The 20,339-nt window shown below is 42.0% G+C and overlaps 1 protein-coding gene across 1 annotated transcript in view; it reads left to right on the top strand.

The window, feature by feature from the left end:
• The window catches only part of tulp4a (TUB like protein 4a), a 31,676-nt gene extending 12,122 nt beyond the window's left edge, over positions 1-19,554 (top strand). The window contains exons 4-15 of the mRNA XM_040125302.1: positions 1,980-2,108; positions 3,428-3,589; positions 4,019-4,199; positions 8,421-8,528; positions 8,736-8,902; positions 9,658-9,882; positions 10,180-10,414; positions 11,578-11,722; positions 12,391-12,562; positions 12,825-12,918; positions 13,027-16,403; positions 16,547-19,554. Coding sequence (XP_039981236.1) covers positions 1,980-2,108; positions 3,428-3,589; positions 4,019-4,199; positions 8,421-8,528; positions 8,736-8,902; positions 9,658-9,882; positions 10,180-10,414; positions 11,578-11,722; positions 12,391-12,562; positions 12,825-12,918; positions 13,027-16,403; positions 16,547-16,663 — 5,112 coding nt within the window. The 3' untranslated portion in view covers positions 16,664-19,554. The remainder of the gene's footprint in view (positions 1-1,979; positions 2,109-3,427; positions 3,590-4,018; positions 4,200-8,420; positions 8,529-8,735; positions 8,903-9,657; positions 9,883-10,179; positions 10,415-11,577; positions 11,723-12,390; positions 12,563-12,824; positions 12,919-13,026; positions 16,404-16,546) is intronic.
• Positions 19,555-20,339: the final 785 nt, after the last annotated feature.

A 20,339-nucleotide genomic window follows, 5' to 3' on the forward strand; every position in this document is an offset into this window, starting at 1 on the left:
CAGTGTAGTTACAGATGACGATTTAAACAATGGCCTCACTTGTTACAGCTGCACTCCTTAAGAGATGTCCCTTTTTTATTATTTGTGCAAAAATTGTCTCTTTTTTGTGGATTTGTTAATGCATCCTAAACCAACACATGGCATTGGTGTTAGAAGATGTTGTATAGTTGTAACAATTCTGGAGTGAGCTGAGACTCAGAAGCAGAGATACTCATAGGAGGCGATGTACAGTTCAAAAAGGCAGTGTCTTTACTCAAAAAGCAGGTGGTCATACACAGGAAGCCAGTCCAAAGCAGGCAAACAATAACAGGCAGGAAGCAGGCAAGAATCCAAAAGGCAAGGCAACGTCATAACTATAGATACTAACACTAGGGTAATGCTGGAAAACAATGTTTTCACAAGGTATAACATAGACAATCTGGCAAGGGACAAAGGAAACAGGAGAAGTATATAAATGGGGTGGACTGGCAGCGAATAGCAGGGGCAGGTATGCTGATTGGGGAACAGGTGTGAATGATCCAGGGGTGGGAGACTCACAGGGGCAGGAACTGAAACAACAAGAGAGGGGAGTTTTTTAAAAATAAAACAGGAAACAAGACACGTAATGAACTTAACGAGATCTTATAATAGTATACATCTGGAGGAATGATTGCTTGATTTGGAGGGAAAATAAAATTGTGGTGTGAACACACAGTTAATGTCACCAGTTCCATTGGACCATGGATAGATTGGACTGTGTGTTAAGGGGGTCTAGGAGGGGGTGGTGTTGTTTGGGGAAAGAGAGCAAGACTGGCTGGCTTATCCAACTCTCAGCCACTGATCTGTTGGACTTGCACTCAGAGAGCGTAAGCCTTGCTAAAACCTGCCCTGTGTTGTGTGTTTGAGCGTGTACAGCCCACGTGCTTCGCTTAGGATTACTCCTCTGGGAATAGGCTGAGTCACGCTACAGAAGACCAGACAGATAGAGACACAGAGAGAAGAGGGGCTGGATGGAGTTTGTAATGGGTGCCTTTAAGGATGGGTGACACTGACGAAGAAAGAGGTTATGAACAGTTTGATCTGTCTTCCTCGCTGCCAGTGATCATCACTGTCCACCTCTTATACTCATTCCTCAGGGTAATAATGATCCATCTCTCTATCCACAGACCTCAGGGCAAATACAGAAACCTATGCACCTGTGAGTCACTGCTGATAATTTTTGTACAGTTTACTGTTTCAAGCACAATATAGGGATGTTCATGCATCAGTAAACTCAGTGTCTCCCTTCAGTCTCTCCTTTCCTTTCTTTGCATCTGTTACTGTCGCTCTCTTTTAAATTTAGACATTCACCTTTATATTCTACTTTCTCCAAAATTCTTTATTGTGCCAACTGAATACTTTCAATAAAAATGGAAATGGAAACATACACACCATCAGCTACCCACTAAAATCAAGTGACAAACCAGGAGGAACACTCAGAAATTTCCATGTTTTGAAAAAGAACTGTGGTAGAGAAGGACAGGAAAGAGAATAATTGAATCTCATTGTCTTTTAATATTCAGGATGATAGCAGCTTTTTTGCATCATTTCAAAATGAGGTTAACCCACTTTGTGATATATTTGCATCTGGTTTGATGCTAAATTTAGCTCACTGAAATGTGGAAACTTGGACTTAACTTTCTCTATTTTAGGCATTCAGCTGATGTTCTCATTTAGAGCAATTTGCACTGAGTGTGTAGGCGAGAGTTTAGTGTCTTGATCAAGTGCACTGTGACAAGGCACTGTGTTGTTGATCATCTCACATTATCTGTTGTAGGTAAGAGGGCAAAGCCACACAACACAATCTGGAATATAATTTGCACATTTCTCTGAAAATACTTATTTCACCAGGGGACAATGACAGGGACAGAAACTTTAGCTGCTATGAGGACGCAGGGCAGTCTCAGAATCATTGTTTTAACTCTTTTCCCCTTCTATTTCTTTTGCTGTGTGTCTTTAAGGTGGTGTTGGTGCGGTGGAATGAGCCCTTCCAGAAACTGGCCACCTGTGATACAGATGGAGGGATCTTTGTTTGGATCCAGTACGAAGGCCGCTGGTCCGTGGAGCTGGTCAATGACCGTGGAGCTCAGGTAAAATACACAGAAACGGGACATGAGCTAAATCAATAATTAAAAGTGCATTTTTACTTAGACGTGTTGTAATGTACTTTGCACTTACACAGAATATGGAAAGAATGTACAGAAATAAAAATGTTATTCATGAAAATGCAATGGGGTGAATATAAATAGTCAGTAGAAGCACAATATATAAAAGGAATGGGAACAAAACACACAGCAGCAACAACAAATATTTAAAGAGAAAAAGTAGCGATTTCCACAAGTATGTCCATGAATATAATGGAATGTCAGTCACATTAATGTGTAAGGAAAGTTAAGATAACACTTTATTCTCGCACATTCCCACCATATTGTGATTGACTGAGCCACTAGCCTCTTAACATTTCACGTTCTGACTTTAAAAATAACTGCCAAGGAAATGTATGATGCGTAGGCTTTATTGATCATACACTGTCATCTGCTGAGCTGAATCTGACACATCCTGTCAGCATCTGATCTTTTGTGATCAATTCAGTAAGTAGATGACAGTCTAAACAGTCTTTTCACTCTTTAAATATATGGCCTATGCCATTTGAAATAGCGCCTCTGCTCTTTGTATTAATCTATACAGATTTCAGCAGAAGCAGTCATTATTTCAGTTGAAGCAGACCCATTCACTATTAACAGTGTGCAGAAGGCCATTTATTTTAATTTCCCTTATTTTAATGTATTCTAACAGCACTTGGATCTGTTAATACTGGGATAAAACTGTAAGTTTCGAAGTAACAATACCAAGTGACAAGTGTAAATGCCTCGCTAGTGGCTCCTACAGGCCGTTCTCCTCCTCACATTTCAAAGTGTTTTGAAAAGACTGTTTTCATCTTCAGAGCCCTGCTAGTGAGAGTGCTGCGGCAAAGGATCATTGATAATAAAGACCAGTTTCTCATTCTTTCCCAAAATCATTCACCGGAGCTCAAGGTGGCATCTTTAAAATTCCTTCTTTTATCTGACCAACTATCCAAAAACCAAAGTATTTGATTTCAAATTCTTAAATTTGAAATCGGAGAATATTTGGCATTTATGCAAGAAAAAAGACTTAAACAATTAATCAGGTATCAAAATAGTTTCCCATTCATTTTCTCTCAGTCGGTGTATTGTTAAATCGAATAATTGTTTCAGTTAGTCATTAAAAAAATTACATTTAGAATGAACATCAGAGGCTGCTGGTACTGTACATAGCAGGTGAGGTGTATACATAGTTGGAATTTCCCGATAACTACTAACTGTTCTTTTAATAAACCTAGTCATCTGTCAACATTTCATTCTTAACTGACATGTCTTGTCCCCTGTAGGTGAGTGACTTCACCTGGTCCCACGATGGCACCCAGGCTCTCATCTCCTACCGTGATGGCTTTGTCCTGGTTGGATCAGTCAGTGGGCAGAGACACTGGTCTTCCGAGATCAACCTGGAAAGCCAGATTACCTGTGGTATCTGGACCCCTGATGACCAGCAGGTATAACACACACACACACACGCAGATCCCACAGAATTGTGATGGGTACGTTTCCTCCAGCATTATGTTGGCCTTTGAACGCTAATAGATGTAGAAGTTTTAGGTTTTCATTTGCCACTTTTGGTATGCAGAATAGTCATTGAGAAGGCAGAGACAATCCCTGAGGCACATCAGCTAAGAGTGACAGCAGGCGCGCACTGTCTTGAATGTGTTGTTGTTCTGTTAGGCTGTGTTTTTGCTTTAGTGCTGTTATATTGTCAACTCAGGTTGGATGTCATCAAGCTTTCTTTGCTCTTTATCTTTCATCTCCCTTTCTATTTCTAAGCTCTGTTTCCATTGTTGTCCTTCCGTCTTTGTGTCCAAGTTAATTTTCTCTCAGTCTCTCTCTTTTTTCTTCTCCCTAATAACCCTTTACTGTTTCTGTCGTAGGTGTTGTTTGGTACTGCAGACGGACAGGTGATAGTGATGGACTGCCATGGGCGCATGCTGGCCCACATACTGCTTCATGAGTCGGATGGCATCGTAAGCATGTCCTGGAACTACCCCAGTTTCCTGGTGGAAGACAGCAGTGAGAGCGACACAGACTCTGACGACTTCTCCCCACCACAAGGTTTGCTGCTCAGGGTTTGATTTGAATAGTAGACTCTCAACTGTGACCTGCTAAAAACCTCTCACCCCTAACCTTTAGTCTCCACAGGGGCCTCCTGATGGCTTACAGATTGAGACACACGTACCATATAAATGCAACGTCTCTAGTTCAGTTCCAGCCAGGGACTGTTTTTGCATGTCACACACTTCTTGCTACGCATAGTTTCTGTCTACCTCTCCACTGAAATCTAATAAGGGCACAGGGAACAAGAGAAAATAAATCTTTAAAATAAAATAAACGAATAAAAACTTTCATCTGCCCACACTTCTTTGTCTAGCCAGTTTACTCATAGATGCATCTTGTCTTTCATTTCTCCTCTGCAATACTTAAATCTGGATGGTATGGCAGCTACAATAACAAAGTGTCTGCATTAGCCGTGCAGCGAAAGCAGCACATTTTCAGCAGTTGCGGTTCTTCGTGAGTAGCTACACTGCATCCATTCAAGTTCAACCACAGTACTTCTATGTACTCAAAAGCAGAGACAGAGCTCATAACCCAATACGCAGTCATGTACTTAAGAGCCTAAAAAGATTTTACCAGTCTCAGTTAAAATGTTTAAGGAAGGGTATCTGTTCTGTCATAATCCAACTGATAGAAATCTAGTGTAAACATGATGTAAGAATATAATCTGGTGTAAAATTGGAGGGCAATCTGTGAAAGGTTTACTGAAGCACTGTGCCTATAGGGAATGGAGTGCTGGTTTGGCGTTGTCCAGCTGCTTCGTACATAGGTACCTCTGTGCACAAGAAAGCAGATGTGGGACCATCTGTGCTCCTCCAACAACCCCCCTCTTTTCCTCTATCTTTTATTGCTCCATCAATTCTTCCTCATGCTCTTAGTCCAAAGGGATGGGAAAAGTTTTCCTTGCTGGTACGTTTGCACTATAGTATCATTAGTAACCCTTCTCCTCCTGGTATGAACATAAATATTTTACATTCTGGAACAGGAGTACAACTGGACATACGTTTTGACACTTATCAACTCATTAGATTAACATGAAGATCAGGGTATGTATAAATGACATATAAAAGAGAGAAATAATATTCGATAAACTAACAAATGAAGAAACACAATGGATCGGATCAGCAAATATATTCAGCTGTGTGCCTCTGATATCTACAGGGCCAGTCATTAACACTCTGTGTGCTTTTTACTGTCTTTGTCATATTTAAATTTCTATCTTGAGATACCTGCTTTGCCCTGTTTAGTAGTACATGGGGTAGTAAACTCCAAATAAAATCACTTTTGGCATGTTGTTGAATAAGACATTGATAACCTAAATGCTCACTGAAACCTCCGATTGTTCATTTAATAAATGCTAGGCCGACCAAGGTGTAAGTAGTAACGCCTCCAATTTCTAAAAATTTAAAAAGAAGGAAAGTTATCCTGAATTTATACTAATGACCTGAAACAATCATGTTATGTGTTTGATTAGCTACATGCAGTAGCGTGATAATTATGGCAAGCTTTTCCACCCCGACTGTACACACTGTGGCAATCCAAGCTGTATGTGTCGCTTTTTTGTCAGCCATTTTGCCTGAGAAAACAGTTTTATTTGGATTGGAGTATAATGTTGAGCTGAATTGCAAAAGGTATTCATCGAAGCTTATAGTTACAAATATAAGACATTTGTGATACTGATCTCACAGGCAAACTCAGTAAACGAAGCCATTTAATAAAGCCTGAGAAGTGGGAAGTTGATAACTTAACTATTTTTCCACTTCTCTGCCAGTTGTGAAGACAGGGAGAGAGACGCATTAAAAGAAAAGAGTGTGACCAAATGGGAGCTGGGTGGCTGTGATGAAAGATGGAGGGAAGGAGGTGAAGGAGGAGCACAGTGAAAAAGAGCTCTCCTGACATTGGGCTGACGTTGCCATGGGACCTCCTGTTTGCTCTTTATGGTGCTGAGGCTGTTGTCATAGCAGCAGCTGTCACGGTGTAAGGAAGTGCATCACTAGACTACTCATGTGCGGCATACTTTCAGTTAACTCAAGTGAACAATCACAGCCTCTAACTGGGAAACCTGTAAAGGAAAGTGTGTTGTCTTGAATTGAAATACAGAAAGCATCTCTTTGAAATGTCCGGAAGCAATACTGGTCATTTGTACAAATGTGGAACAACAAAGTCACCCCTTTGGAAATTATGTGTTAATCTCTTCTGACTGTATTTTCAGTTGCAGTTTCTTTAACCAAATCCCCAGGAATCCCATAAAAATAAGCTTACCTGCAGTGTCAACGATATAGCCCTGGTACTTGAATGTGACGACACAGTTGACTGCATGCTATTTTTAGCATTGGGGCCTGTTTTGGCCACAGCAGCCCTCATTACAGCACAGTCTACAACGTGGAGAAAAAAAATTGAGAGAAAAAAACAGTTGGAACAGTTGCGGAGTAAACACTTATTCCCTACTTGTAGATTAATCCTCAAATAGTACCTGCCATGTCAGCTTTTTCTTTCCGTGGCTTCCTGTGCTCTGAACTTACACATAAATAATGTATGCAATAGTAGTAATTATGAACAGTCAAAAGTGAGCCCGTGAGTATATCTGGTGAGTTCACTGTCCAATGCAAATACATAAATGGCAGGTGTGTGTGCGTGTATCTGGTACACGGGGACGTGAGCAGTCATGAAAGGGAAGAGTTGCATGTGGTTAGCTTCCCCCACCCTCCTGAAAGTTTCACTGTGGACACCAGCCCAGGTAACAACCTCATTCCTATTGGTTCTTGCTAAGGCTGAACTGGTGAGCGTCTGTCCTCATCCTGGTGCTTTTTTTTTTTCCCCCCTTCCCATCCCTTCACCATGGGCCAGCTGGTAAAGCTGAAAAGTGCTTGCCTTAGCTGGAACACTGATTATGCTCTAACTCTCTAATTAAACCGGTCAATACTAATTGATTGGACCTGATAGAAATTATCTCTCAAGTCGACAACCTGACTGAGACACCAGGCCGCCTCTTCCTCTGCCTGCCAGATCTCTTTGTCATGATATATGATGATGACCTTTTATCACTGCAACACACAGCACAACACACTGCATTTATGGCAGCATCATATATACGATGTAATGTAACACCTAATGTAAACTGATCACTATAGGAAAGTAGTAACTGTTACTGGGCTGAGAGATGAGCAGAGGTGGATATTTTATTTGTGTTGGTATTTGGGGCATTTCAGGACCTATGTGAAAGGACAGAGTCAAGGATGTTTTAATGGAAAATGTATGGGTTGTTGTCTGAGTGTGTTTTATTTATAGCAGTTTGAGTGAGAATGGAACTTGTTTGCAGCAGTGAGATGCGCTGAGTGTGTTTTATGGCAGCTGTGTAATAGGACACAGTGGAAACTCACTGAAAATTAATTACAGCTGCCAAGGAAATGGACCTGTCCTAGCCTCTCCCATAACAGCCTCACAAATACACACTTACATAACCAAACACATGCGTGCGCACCCAGTCTGTTTTTATGCCCACTCTGGAAATGCATATTGATCACCCGATCCTCTGTACGTTACCAGTATGATATCTAATATATGGCTGCAACTAACAATTTTTTTAATGTCATTTTATCTGCTGATGATTTTCTCGATTACTCATTTTGTCTATAAAATGTCAGGAAAATGCCCGTCTCAGTTTTCTAAAGCCCAAGGGGAAGCCACCAAAATTCTTGTTTTGTCCAACCAACACACCAAAACCTAAAGATATTAAGTTTACTATCACGTGTGACCGAGAAGCTCGAATTGTAGTGTTTAACATTTTCGCTTGAAAAATGAATCAATTAACCACTCAAAAAAAAACCCAGTCAAAATAGCTGCTGAACTATTTTTTTTTAGTCCATTGATTAATTGATTAATTGACTGGTCATTTCAGCTTTACCCTTATTTTATGTCAAGCTAGATCATGGATGTAATAATCATTCACGTTACTTACTCTCTCTGTTTTGGTATATAAAATGAAATCTCTAGATAACGCTGGGGTTGGGGTTTGGAATTTTATTAAGATATTTATAGACATTTATTGACATACACTGTCAATACCACATTTGATAAATGTATAAACAGTCAAGTTATGGTTTTGGTTATAAGTGAACAGTTTGCAGTAGATACCAGTGTACTTAAACTGTCTGTCACCTCATTGTGTTCCTCCCACACTGCCTGTCTAAGATGTTTGTTTTGTCCTTTGTCTCTTCTCAGTGCACAGCCAGAAGCCACTGCTGACAGTCAGCTTCACCTCTGGTGACATCAGCCTGATGAACAACTACGATGACCTCTCTCCCACCCTTATCCGCACCGGTCTGAAAGGTATATGGGCTTCTTATCATTAATGTCTACCCGAGTGTCCCAGCAGGTCTGTCTCTTTCTTTGTTTCATTGTTTCCCTTGCTCACTTTTATACCTTTTACAAATGATGTCTCAAGGAATGCTGTGTTTTCTTTTTTGTCAACATTGGCTGCATATGTTAATGTTCATAACAGTATGAGTACTTTTTCTTCCTTGTCCTGTGCTGTAGATGTGGTGGTCCAGTGGTGCTCACAGGGGGATCTCCTTGCAGTGGCAGGGATGGAGAGGACACTCCACTCCACTGACCCATCCTGTCCTCCCCCCACCAGGAACGCCATTGTCAAGTTCTACAACGTTCAGGGGGAACACATCTACACACTGGACACACCAGCACAGGTAATCATCTTTAACAGGGCCAAACTTTGTTAACAAGTACTCTGAGACATCGGTACTCAGATTATTTATTTGTGGTACCTAGTTTTACTCAATTAATGTATTATAAACTGGCTCCTCAGACTTGTATGTTATGAATTTTATATCTCTCCTCATCAACTGAACTCTTCCTTTGTGTGTATTTAAAGACTTAAATGGTCACTAGCTGTGGTAAAACCTGTCAATTAGCTGTCATCCTAGAAAAAAATAATATAATGTGTTATTTCAGTTAGATTCTTTGTAAGTGACCACTGAACATTGAAGTTGAAAAGGTAACATCTGCTGGATTACACACCTGGACAGTTCTGCCGAGTCAATCCCGTTTTCACTCATAGAAAAGTACATTAAATTTTCTTTGAAAAGCCAACTTTCAGTTTGTACTTTCTGACATTAAAGATGTTGCACTAAGTGTCAAACCATCCAAGAAGATTACAATAAAGAATGTAATTTATTTGAGGATATGCCGTGACCAAGGTCTGCCCAGCAGTCTACCATTAGCATGCACATACCCTCATCTTTTTGTAAATTTTATTGAAGAAGATTAATGTTCTCAGAATACTCTCTAAGAAATGCACTCTAGCAAAGATGCAAAGTTCAAGAAAGAACTTTATCACAGCTGTAACAGTTAGAAACCCTAACATTCTCTAGTCTTTCATGCCTGACATTAACTTTGTGAAAGGATGTGGTGTCTCTAATGTATATTCTCCATTATCCTGCAGCGCCCGATCACTACCCTGTGCTGGGGTCACCGGGACTCTCGTCTGTTCCTTGCGTGTGGCCCAGCGCTTTACGTTGTGCGAGTGGAGCACCGTGTTGCCAGCCTGCAACTACTCTGCCAGCAGGGCATTGCCACAGCAGTGAAGGAGGAAAAAGATGTTGCCAAGCTCACCATGCCTTCCCGCCTCTGTTCTTATGTCACTGCTGCTTTCATCCCCACCATCAAGGTAGAACAAGGCAGGAGGGTGTTAAAGCCCTTAAACGCATAAAAATAATAGTGAAGAGCTTCCAGGAAATATACTTGACTCGTACGGGTGCCGTCATAGATGTCACCTTCTGAGACATGATATGACTAAGATGAGCAGCCTCTATAAAAATGAGCCCAGGCAAATTGACAGTTGAACTGGCAATTGAAGTGTAGCTTAGCATAAGAAAGTAAGAAAGTAGCAAAACACTTCGAATAAAATAATTGTGGTTATAGCATTTTTTTAAACCACACTATAACTTCATGTTTTCTCTTCCAGCCCCCAATCCCAGACCCCAACAACATGCGTGATTTTGTGAGCTACCCAACAGCTGGGAATGAGCGTCTGCACTGTACCATGAAACGTACGGAGGATAACCCTGAGGTGGGGGGCCCCTGCTACACTCTGTACCTGGAGTACCTAGGGGGACTGGTGCCTATCCTCAAGGGCAGACGAATAAGTAAACTGCGTCCGGAGTTTGTCATTATGGACCCCAAGACAGATGGGAAAACAGGTAAAGCTGAGCTTCCTTCATGTAGGCAACCTAACAGAACATAATAACCTAACAAAAAATAATTTCCCAATTTACATGTTTGCTGGTTAGAGTGTACAATCCAATCAATAAAGCCTAGGATATTAAAGTCAGCTGTTCAATATAAATACAACATTTGTATAAACAGCAGGTGCTTATAAATATAAGCCATTAAAACCAAGCTCTTCATTTATGAAATACGATTAAGAAGAATATGTGCTAGTTACCTGATATCCAGTGTTAGATTTTTTTTAAAATACGATTTTTGTCATTCTTTCCATTCAAATGGTTTAACAGTAATAATGTATTATTATAGTAATGTAGTTGCTTTGTTGTTTCATCAATAGTAATAGTACTGTAGTATAGTAGTAATAGTAAATCTTTTGCATTTTGTTTATTTATTCCTGAAAATTCAGGAATAAATACTGAATACTGCTCCAGTACTTTTCCAGTTATTTGAGTTTCTTCAGTTGGCACTCAGTGAGTTAGTATATTTTAGTCACATAGGGCAGATTGCGCCCATGTTAATTAAAAGCTGCTTAATGGGGGCTCTGATGGCCCCTGGGTTCCTCATAAATCAAACCGCTCCCTCCCCATACAGTGATAAATGAAGCCAGCCATGAAATGGTTCCAGCCCATTCACACTTTAATGTCCATCAAATAAATTAGCTTGACCTGAACTAGAGCAGTAGTGGTTCCTTAAACGCCTTGTGAACGAGGAAACAGAGTATAATTGAAAACTACTGAAACAATGTTTTGGATTGAATGGGTCTAAATGTTTATCTGTAGAAATGTTGGAACACTGCTGCCGCGCCGTCATGTTTTGTTAAAATGATGACGGTTTCAACCTCCAAGTAGTAGATTCCAATATGTTTCTTGCAGTGCCAACTTTATTGTAATAATTGCGATAAGCCTGCTTTTTGTGGAGTATTTCATATTTCTACTTGAATCTTTCCTTCCTAATTCAGTCCTTTTGAAACAGCAAGATCATGCACGTTTTAGCAGTGGTGATTACAGGGGCAAAAGTTGGCTGCACAGTTGTAGATGATAAAACAAATAACACCACATATCGTCAGAACTGCACTCTGATTGCCCATTTGCTCAGAAGTAACTCCATTCTTTGCATCCATCATCCCTCTCCTTAGATGAAATATACGGCAACAGCCTGATATCTGCCATGATCGACAGCTGCAACTGCTCAGACTCCAGTGACATTGAGCTGAGTGATGACTGGGTTGGCAAGAAATCTCCAAAGATATCCAGAGGCAGCAAATCCCCCAAATTGCCCAGGTAATCAGACACTTGACCTGTGTGTGTACTGCAGCATGTCATCTATAACTAATATTTCCTGTTTTTTTTTTATGTGTGTTTTTTGACAAAGTAGCAGACAATAGTCCATGTGAAACAGCATCTGCAAGTTGTCACACTGTTAAATAAGTGGGATCAAGGATGTTTTTTTATTAGAGTGATTCAGTTTGATTTTCATACATATTGAGAATTTTTTGAAAACACTTCATTGCCCACATGAATTTGAGCTATTCAGGGTTAGTTTAGTTTATGTTGCTGTAAAAGGAGAGAACCAAAGGATGAAGTCAGATTTTTTTTTTTTTTTTTTTTTTTTTTTTACATAGCTGTTACTTCCTTCTACAACAACAGGAAAACATAGGAATTAACCTTTAAATTAACGTCAAATGAATATTTTGCCCTTTTTGATTAACATTTCTGCCCAATACAGTGTAGTACCAGAATTTAGTCCTTTATAAGTGTAATTGTGCATAGTATCTCAGGGATGAATCTTAGAAATAGTGTGGCACCCCAGCCCTTTGCTGTTATTGAAATCTTAACCTTTCTATATTAACCCTTTGCATCAATGATGCATTTTAATGGAATGTTCTGCGTTTGTTTTTTGTTTCACTGCATGCCTAAACTTTCTTTTTTATTTGCTACCTTCTCTGTAGAGACTTAGTTTGTCCCTTTACCAACAGGATCAACATTGATCCCAGAAAATCGCCCAAACTGTCCCGTGCTACACAGGAGATCTCCAGGTCACCGCGGTTGCCCATACGGAAACCCTCGATTGGTTCACCCAGTCTAACACGGAGGGAATTTCCTCTAGATGACATCACTCAGGTAAAAGGCAAATCTTTGACCAAATTAATTGCCCATTAACTGCATCAAACACACTTAACAGTTTTGGCCATGTGGCAAGCCAGTAAGGGGTCCTTGCCCTTTTGATACACTGCTGTCACCTTTGGATTAGTCAGGCCACTGTTTGTCCAGGGGTGGCGACAATGTGGCTTAATGATAAGCTCACACATAAATATATTCATTTTGTAGACTTTTGTATGTGTTCATAGAAAATAAAACGATTCTCTTTGTTCCTGTCTTGCAGCAAAATTACCTTGCTCAGGTCACATCCAATATTTGGGGAACAAAGTTCAAGATAGTGGGGCTGGCCGCTTTCTTACCGACCAATCTGGGTGCAGGTAACCAATCAACACCTTTTTCTTTGGCATTTTAAAGTTAATGAATAAATTAATAAAGTTTGTCTATATTTTTCTTTTGCTTACTTTACCCTGCCCTTCTCCCCTCAGTCATCTATAAGACAAGCCTCCTCCATCTGCAGCCCAGACAGATGACCATCTACCTGCCCGAGGTGCGTAAGATCTCCATGGACTACATAAATCTGCCTGTCTTCAGCCCAAACGTTTTCAGTGAGGATGAAGATGACCTGCCTGTCACAGGCCCTGCTGGTGGCGCCGATGACAACCCTCCCTGCACTGTCAATATCCCTATTGCCCCCATCCATAGTCCCGCCCAGGCTATGTCCCCCGCACAGAGCATTGGTCTGGTCCAGTCACTCCTAGCCAATCAAAATGTTCAGCTGGATGTCCTAACGAATCCCACCGCGACCCCTGCTGGAGCAGCTGCCAGTGGGTCTGACCAAAGTCAGGACACCATCCTGACAGCCCAGTACACAGTTCCCACCAGGTATTCTAGTCCTGGTCAGGTCATCTTTGGGGGACTGGAAATGGGGCGCCTTATGGTTGGACCGCCGCCTTCTCATCATCCGTCGCAACAACAACCAAATCACCATCAACAGCAGCAGCACCAACAACAACTACAACACCAACAACAGCTTCAGCAGCAACAGCAACTCCAACAGCAGCAGCAGATGCTCCAACACCAACACTTACAACAGCAGCAGCTTCAGCAACAGCACATTCAGCAGCAGCTTCAACACATGCAGCAGCAACAGCAACAGCAACTCCAGCAGCACATACAGCAACAGCAACAACTGCAACAGCAGCATCAACAAATTCAGCAGCAACTGCAGCAACAGCAACAAATGCATCATCAACAGCAATCGCAGCAGCAGCATCAGATGCAACAACAGCAGCATCACCATCAACTTCAGCATCAGCTTCAGATTCAAATCCCGGTTCCTTCTATGTCATCAGGACAGCCTTCAGGTGCAGCTATGCACCAGCTCCAGCCAGGGACACTGCAGATCCAGATCCCTCATCCACCCGCTGATTTAGTGGTTGAGAGAGCAGTGGGGGGTGAACACGAGCACTTACTGAAAATCAGAAGCACTCGGTCAACTCCACAGCTGGCTGAGGGTGATACAGTGGTGTTCAGTGCCCCTCTAGAGCTCAGCAAGATGAACCCTCCACCCCCCTACCCCGGGACGGTGGCTGCTGCTGTGGCCGCTGCAGCAGCTGCTGCTGCCTCAGCATCTGCCTCCACTGCAGCCTCCAATGCTGCATCTGGAACAGGAGGGGGCACCACTGGGACTCCTCCTCCTGGTGACCTTTGTCTGAAGAAGGGAGAGTTTCCACTTTTTCCTCCAGGTCAGCAACAAGCGCAGTACCCCACACCACTGGGTTATGAGAGGATAACAACATTTGACAGCAGTGGGAATGTGGAGGAAGTATGCCGTCCTCGAACACGCCTTGTCTGCAATCAGAATGTGTACACACTCCAGGGACCTGGCAGTTCTGCCACTCTCAGGGTCACCTCTTCATCCTCCTCCTCCTCAGCTGACAAGAAGATCCAGCTGCCCTATACCTCTGCCACTCTCAACAGACTCACTGCACCTCGCTATTCCATACCCAGCGGAGACCCACCCCCATACCCTGACGCAGCCAACCAGAACAGTGCTGTTGGCAGGAACCCTGGACAGAGGCTTGACAGCAGTCTGATCCATGCCACTCTCAGAAGGAACAGCCGAGAGGCCGCTCTCAAAGTTTCCCAGATGCTGGAACCGCCTAGACCACTGCCTCCCAAGGCCAAAAATAGTGCACTAGCAGCCTCATTCCAGCAGAGGGTGCCAACAGCCTTATACACCTGCAGTCAGTGTAGCAGTGGATCCAGTGTTGGAGGCACTGCCCCAGGGAGTACTAATGGAATAGCAGGAGGAACTATTATCAGACAAGATTTCCCTCCAAGGAATGGGGCTCCACACAGCACAGTTATTGTTCACTCCAACAGCGTTACTCCTCTGCCGTCCCAGTCCTCTTACAACCTGCTGAGCTCTCTTGAAGGACCTGGGACTGCAGCAGGAGGAGGAAGTAACAGAGACAGGGCCGATTATGTTAATTCAGCATTTACTGAGGATGAAACTTTGAATCAGACACTGAGGCATCTGGCACTAGGAGGAAATGATGCAACAGGGCTGGTTGTCAAACGCCCACCTCCCTATCAGTGGGACCCAGCTGCCACAGAGGAGGTGTGGGTTCCTCAGGAACGGACAGCAACATTAAACCCCAGTGGCCCCCCTGTACCCCACAAACCACCCCCACTTATTCTTACCCCAGCTCAGCACTTGGATGTGTCCCGGCTGCCTTTTGTCCTTTCTCCAAAATCCCCCACCAGCCCCAGTGCTGCCTCATTCCAAGCTGCCGCAGCAGCCGCTGGCTACCAAATCTCTCTCCAGTACCCTCCAGCGACTGCCTATTCTGGAGCCCAGCTCCAGCCCATCCCTGGGTCACCACGCCCCTGCTCCTCCCCAAAGGAGGTGGTGGCGCCAGTACCCTTCTCACAGCAGGATGCAACCCTTGTCTTACCGCCGGGTTACCCTGCAAACCTGGCAAACCTGGCCTGCTGCCCCCTCCCACCCATGTATCCAGGAGGAAGCGCTTGTTCTGGGCTTCCCATTCCTCCCATTGCCCTTCACACTCCTTGGGGTACCTACAACTCTTTCCCCCCTATGCCCAGTCCTGCAGTGCCACTCCCACCCAAAGCCTCCCACATGACAGTTGACAAAAATGTTCTCTCTCCTCCTCCTCCTCCTCCTCCACCCCCCCCTCCGCCACCAACAACAGAACTGCAGAGCCATGGAGGACTACAAGAGGCCATGGCAGAGACTGGGGAAGGTTTCCAGGAGGTGCTCTCCTTGACTGAGAGCCCTGTGCCCCAACGGTCTGAGAAGTTCAGCAAGAAGAACCGCAAGCGGGCAGATGGTCGAGCCGATGAGGCTAATGTGCCACCCCTGGCTGAAGGGAGCAAGTCGAAAAAAGAGGGCAGAGCTCTGGGTGATTTCAACTCACTCATCTCCAGTCCACGGCTGGGAGGAAGAGACAAGAAGAAGCTGAAGGGACAGAAAGAGCAGCAGTTGAAGGCTAAGAAGCTGAGTAAGGCCACTGCCAATAGTGAGTTCCAAGACAGTTCAGAAAGTGAGCCAGAGCTGTTCATCAGTGGGGATGAGCTGCTCAATCAGTGCCAGAGCGGTAAGAAGGGCTGGAAGAGTAAGAGGAACCTGAGGGCTGCCAGTGAACTGGATGAGATCAAATGTCGAAAGGCCAATGAGAAGGAGGACAGAGGGCTGGGCAGCCAGGGGTTTGTGTATGTCATGGCCAACAAGCAACCACTGTGGAATGAAGCCACGCAGGTCTACCAGCTGGACTTTGGTGGGCGCGTCACACAGGAGTCTGCCAAGAACTTTCAAATTGAACTGGAGGGCAGACAGGTAAGAGATCTCCAGTTCAAGAAATACCACCCACTGCATGTTATTCTCAAACTGAAATGTGTGCAGAAGGACAAGATGTCAATGGTAGTACCTTCCTTGCCTATCGTCTGTACCAACTATTTTGTTTTTTGTTTTTTACTCAGGTGATGCAGTTTGGCAGGATCGATGGCAATGCCTACATCCTGGACTTCCAGTATCCCTTCTCTGCTGTTCAGGCCTTTGCGGTGGCTCTGGCCAATGTCACTCAACGCCTCAAATGAGATGTCCCATCCCTACTTACCCTGAGCTATATCTGGGATTTGAATGCAATCTGTTTAAGGGGCACAGTTGTTTCATTTGAAATTAATAAACTTTGATTTCGAAGAGAAAAGTAAAATCAGCCCTGGTCATAGAAAGAGATACAATCATGCTGCACTACACAATGCTGCCACTAGAGTTGGTGCAATAAGCATTGGCTGCATTTGCCGAGGATGCCCTCAGATCTGCTCCATTTGGATGTCAGTGGCACCTTGCAATGCATGTAGGGCCAAAGAGCTGAGCTTTGGTAATCATCATGCAAATAAATGCTGCTTTAGCTAAAAGAAGCTTATAGACGTGATAACCGATTGGTTAACTGTGAGAGGAATTGTCAAGGTGCAGTTTTCAAAAGAGGCAGCAGTAATACTTGAAAACCACACTCTGGAGAACAAAGATGTTGTTTTTTTTTCCCAGAGCGCACAGGTACTACTGGGCACTGAAATCCATTGCTGTACAAAACTTCAGTCAAACAGTTACCACTTTATTATACTGCTTTTGCTTTTAGGATGTTATTAAATGACACAACATGGTGGAAGTTAGGAGGGAGTTTTTGTTTTTGCTCTCTGCCATTCCTTTTGCTCACTCTATCTTAGCTGGAATTGAGGCTTAGATATATGCATCATTTAGGAGCACTACTAAGCGTTCACACTTTTCACTGTTGTGAAAGATGTGCCACTGTTAAAAACGTTGGAAGGCCAAGGAGTAAATATATATGAGGTGAACTGCAGTCCTTTCCGTATGGTTTCCTGGGACTTTGAAGGAAGAAGAAATGTTACTCTGCTACATGGATTAATTTATATGTACATTTTGTTGTTTATCTATTCAGATATGAATTTTAACATTATTATCATTGTTTGTGACATACAATCTTCATACCCTGTCAACATGGATTTCTGCTTACCTGCTTTATTTGGGAGACTGGTGACTGAATCTGAATATTGCTGTGTAGTCTGGAGTATTGAGGTGGGAGCGGTGTACAGAATAGCTTTGACTGACATATCCTGTACTTAGTGAAATATCTACAAATGGTGACATGGGCGCAAAAGAAGTCGCCAAGGCCTAGATTGAACAACGTAACCTCTGGAATGAAGTGAAGTGTCACCTGCTGTCACTTCTGTGAAGTGAGTATGTAGTTGGGGGGCTGTCCCTGCTCTTAAAGACCACACTAAACATGTAAGCAAGGTACAGGAAATATTTTTGTATATTTCACCTATGCCATTTCATACTCTTTTCAGAAGTTATGTAAATACATATCAGTCGTGTAAATGTTGTAAAGAGACTAGGGTGACTTTGACAGATGTCTGTTTACACCTGTCTCCACTGTGTTTTAAGTGTAACTTCAGGTGTGGAGCGAAGCTGTAGTACTGTTTAACTCGACAGCTACAACCACAAGAAAAAGTTAACAGTTAAGCTGAAATCACTGTCACTGAATCTTTGAAGTCAGAACTCCAATGAAGGATGAAGCTATTGAAATGTGTTCATTTACTAAGCTGACACTGAAATCTGAAAAGCTGGTTAATTTTTTATTTTATTTTATTTTATTTTATTTTATCTTTCTTTCAGGCAGTGAAAGTTGTGTTTGTGTTAAATTTAAGGACACAGAGCAGGGCCAGCTGATAGGAGTGTTGAGCAAGAGTAGGCACATTGCAAATATCTGCAATGGGTTTTATTTTATCTTACTTTCATTTTCATTTTATTTGATGGTAGCCAAAATCACTAAAAAGGGCAGTAATACTTAGGCTTATTAACATTAAGTCGATGCGATTAGGGTCACCTCAGACATTTGTGCCAAACTGTGTGTTAGCTAAAATTTAGAGTTGGAATAAAATGGGCCTAGAGGGAAGTGTAAACTTAGCTTTCTTTATACCAGCTCTGCTTTGGTCTCTGAATTTATGAGATTATTATATACTTTAGTGGGAACTGTCCATATCACGAGATGCATGTCTGTCAGAGGAGGGTTGTAACGATGGGAATTGGGGGGAAAAAAGTCTCTACTGATCCTAAAAAATGAAAAGAACATGAGCATGCCATAAAGAAAATATCCACCTTTTTGTGTTATTTGTGCAATATTTTCTTCTGGAAAAAAAAAAAAAAAAAAATTCTGTCATCACTTTTGACCACAGTTTGATACCGTTCTTTTAGTTCAGCATCTCCATTGCTGGTCTGTATTTTTTATTTATGAGATTATTTCATAAAGGAGATATAGTAACTATACATACTGTATATTGTGGAGTTTTCTAAACATTTTTTTGTGTTGATAAAAGTTTGTTACAAGTGTAGCCCAAATTGTGAGATTGGAAGGTGGGGTGGGACTGGGTTGGGAGGGGGCAAAGTTTCTGTGTTTTGTGAAGTTTGCATTGGATGGAAAAGATGTGAATGAGTAAGTGCCCAGTTTAGTGTAGCTGGTAGACTAGTTTTGTAGAGTGTAACTGTCAAGTCAAGGTGTGTTTGTAATCAACTGTGCAGTTTACCAATCCCATCAGTGTTAAATCTATTATCGTCAAATGTGTGTGTGGTCATGGCTTCTTACACATACACACACATCGTTCACATAAGTTCACAAGTGTAAGCCACTGAGTTCATGTTCAGAATTCCCTATGGACTTAGGTTAAGGATTCACTTTAAACTGATTTTATGAGATGACCTGTTGTAGATATTGTAGGATTTGGCTTTTCTTTAGAAAAGATATGTGCTTTGTATTTGTAGATGTAGACTTAAATGACAAAAACACTTGAAAAAAAAAATCTGAGTCTGATTTGGTGACTGAACGTTTATAGTGAATGGATAGTTAGGCATGCCATGTAAATTATTTTATAATTGTATATGTCACGCATCTTTTGAATAAAATGTCATTGTTTCGGAAAAAAACAACAACTTATGTCTCCTAAATGTATCCAGTGTTATTGTTGGATTCAGAGATAGTATTGTTCAAACTTTGCCAGCTACTAGACTAGAGTTTAAACGGGTGGGCTCCATAGTCTCAAACAGCAGACATTTTGACTTACCGTAGCAGGAAAAGCACAGGTGGAACCAATACTTCCGACGAAGTGCCCCTGTGAGTCATGAAATTGGGCCAACGTGCACAACACCGGGGCCCTGGGAATGACACACTTAAATATAATGCCGCCATCGTTAACACTGTTAAGAATGTGTTTTCTTTTTCTTAGTGTTTTTTTTCCATATAATTAACATTTATACTGAGAAGTCAGAAATATCAGAAAGTTTACCAATACATATGACTTACTGTAGGCTAGTATTATAGAATGAAAAGAAACTGAGTTATGACTTACTATCATATAATTATGAGAGACTTTATGATGAGTTTGAATTAGTATATCTAGGTCATAGTTATAAGAATATTTCTCTTGTGTTTAGCTTAGTCTCTTACAATTTTGAATGACTATAGCTCATATTTATGAGAATCATTTATATAATTATGTCTTAGTAACTCCTAATTATGAGAACCTTTGTTATAATTCCAAAAATTATTGTAAAACCTTTTTTCATATTGTCTTTGGCACAGATCTATCTGGCATCACTGCTTTAATGCTTCAATGTAACCTGGATTTTTTTTTTTTTTATCAATTAATTTTTCATAAAATTCATGTGGAAAGCCCTTTTCGCCTCAGGAAAAACGTG

The sequence above is a fragment of the Xiphias gladius genome, chromosome 4, assembly GCF_016859285.1.
Source record: "Xiphias gladius isolate SHS-SW01 ecotype Sanya breed wild chromosome 4, ASM1685928v1, whole genome shotgun sequence".
In the NCBI taxonomy this organism is placed as follows: Eukaryota; Metazoa; Chordata; class Actinopteri; order Istiophoriformes; family Xiphiidae; genus Xiphias; species Xiphias gladius.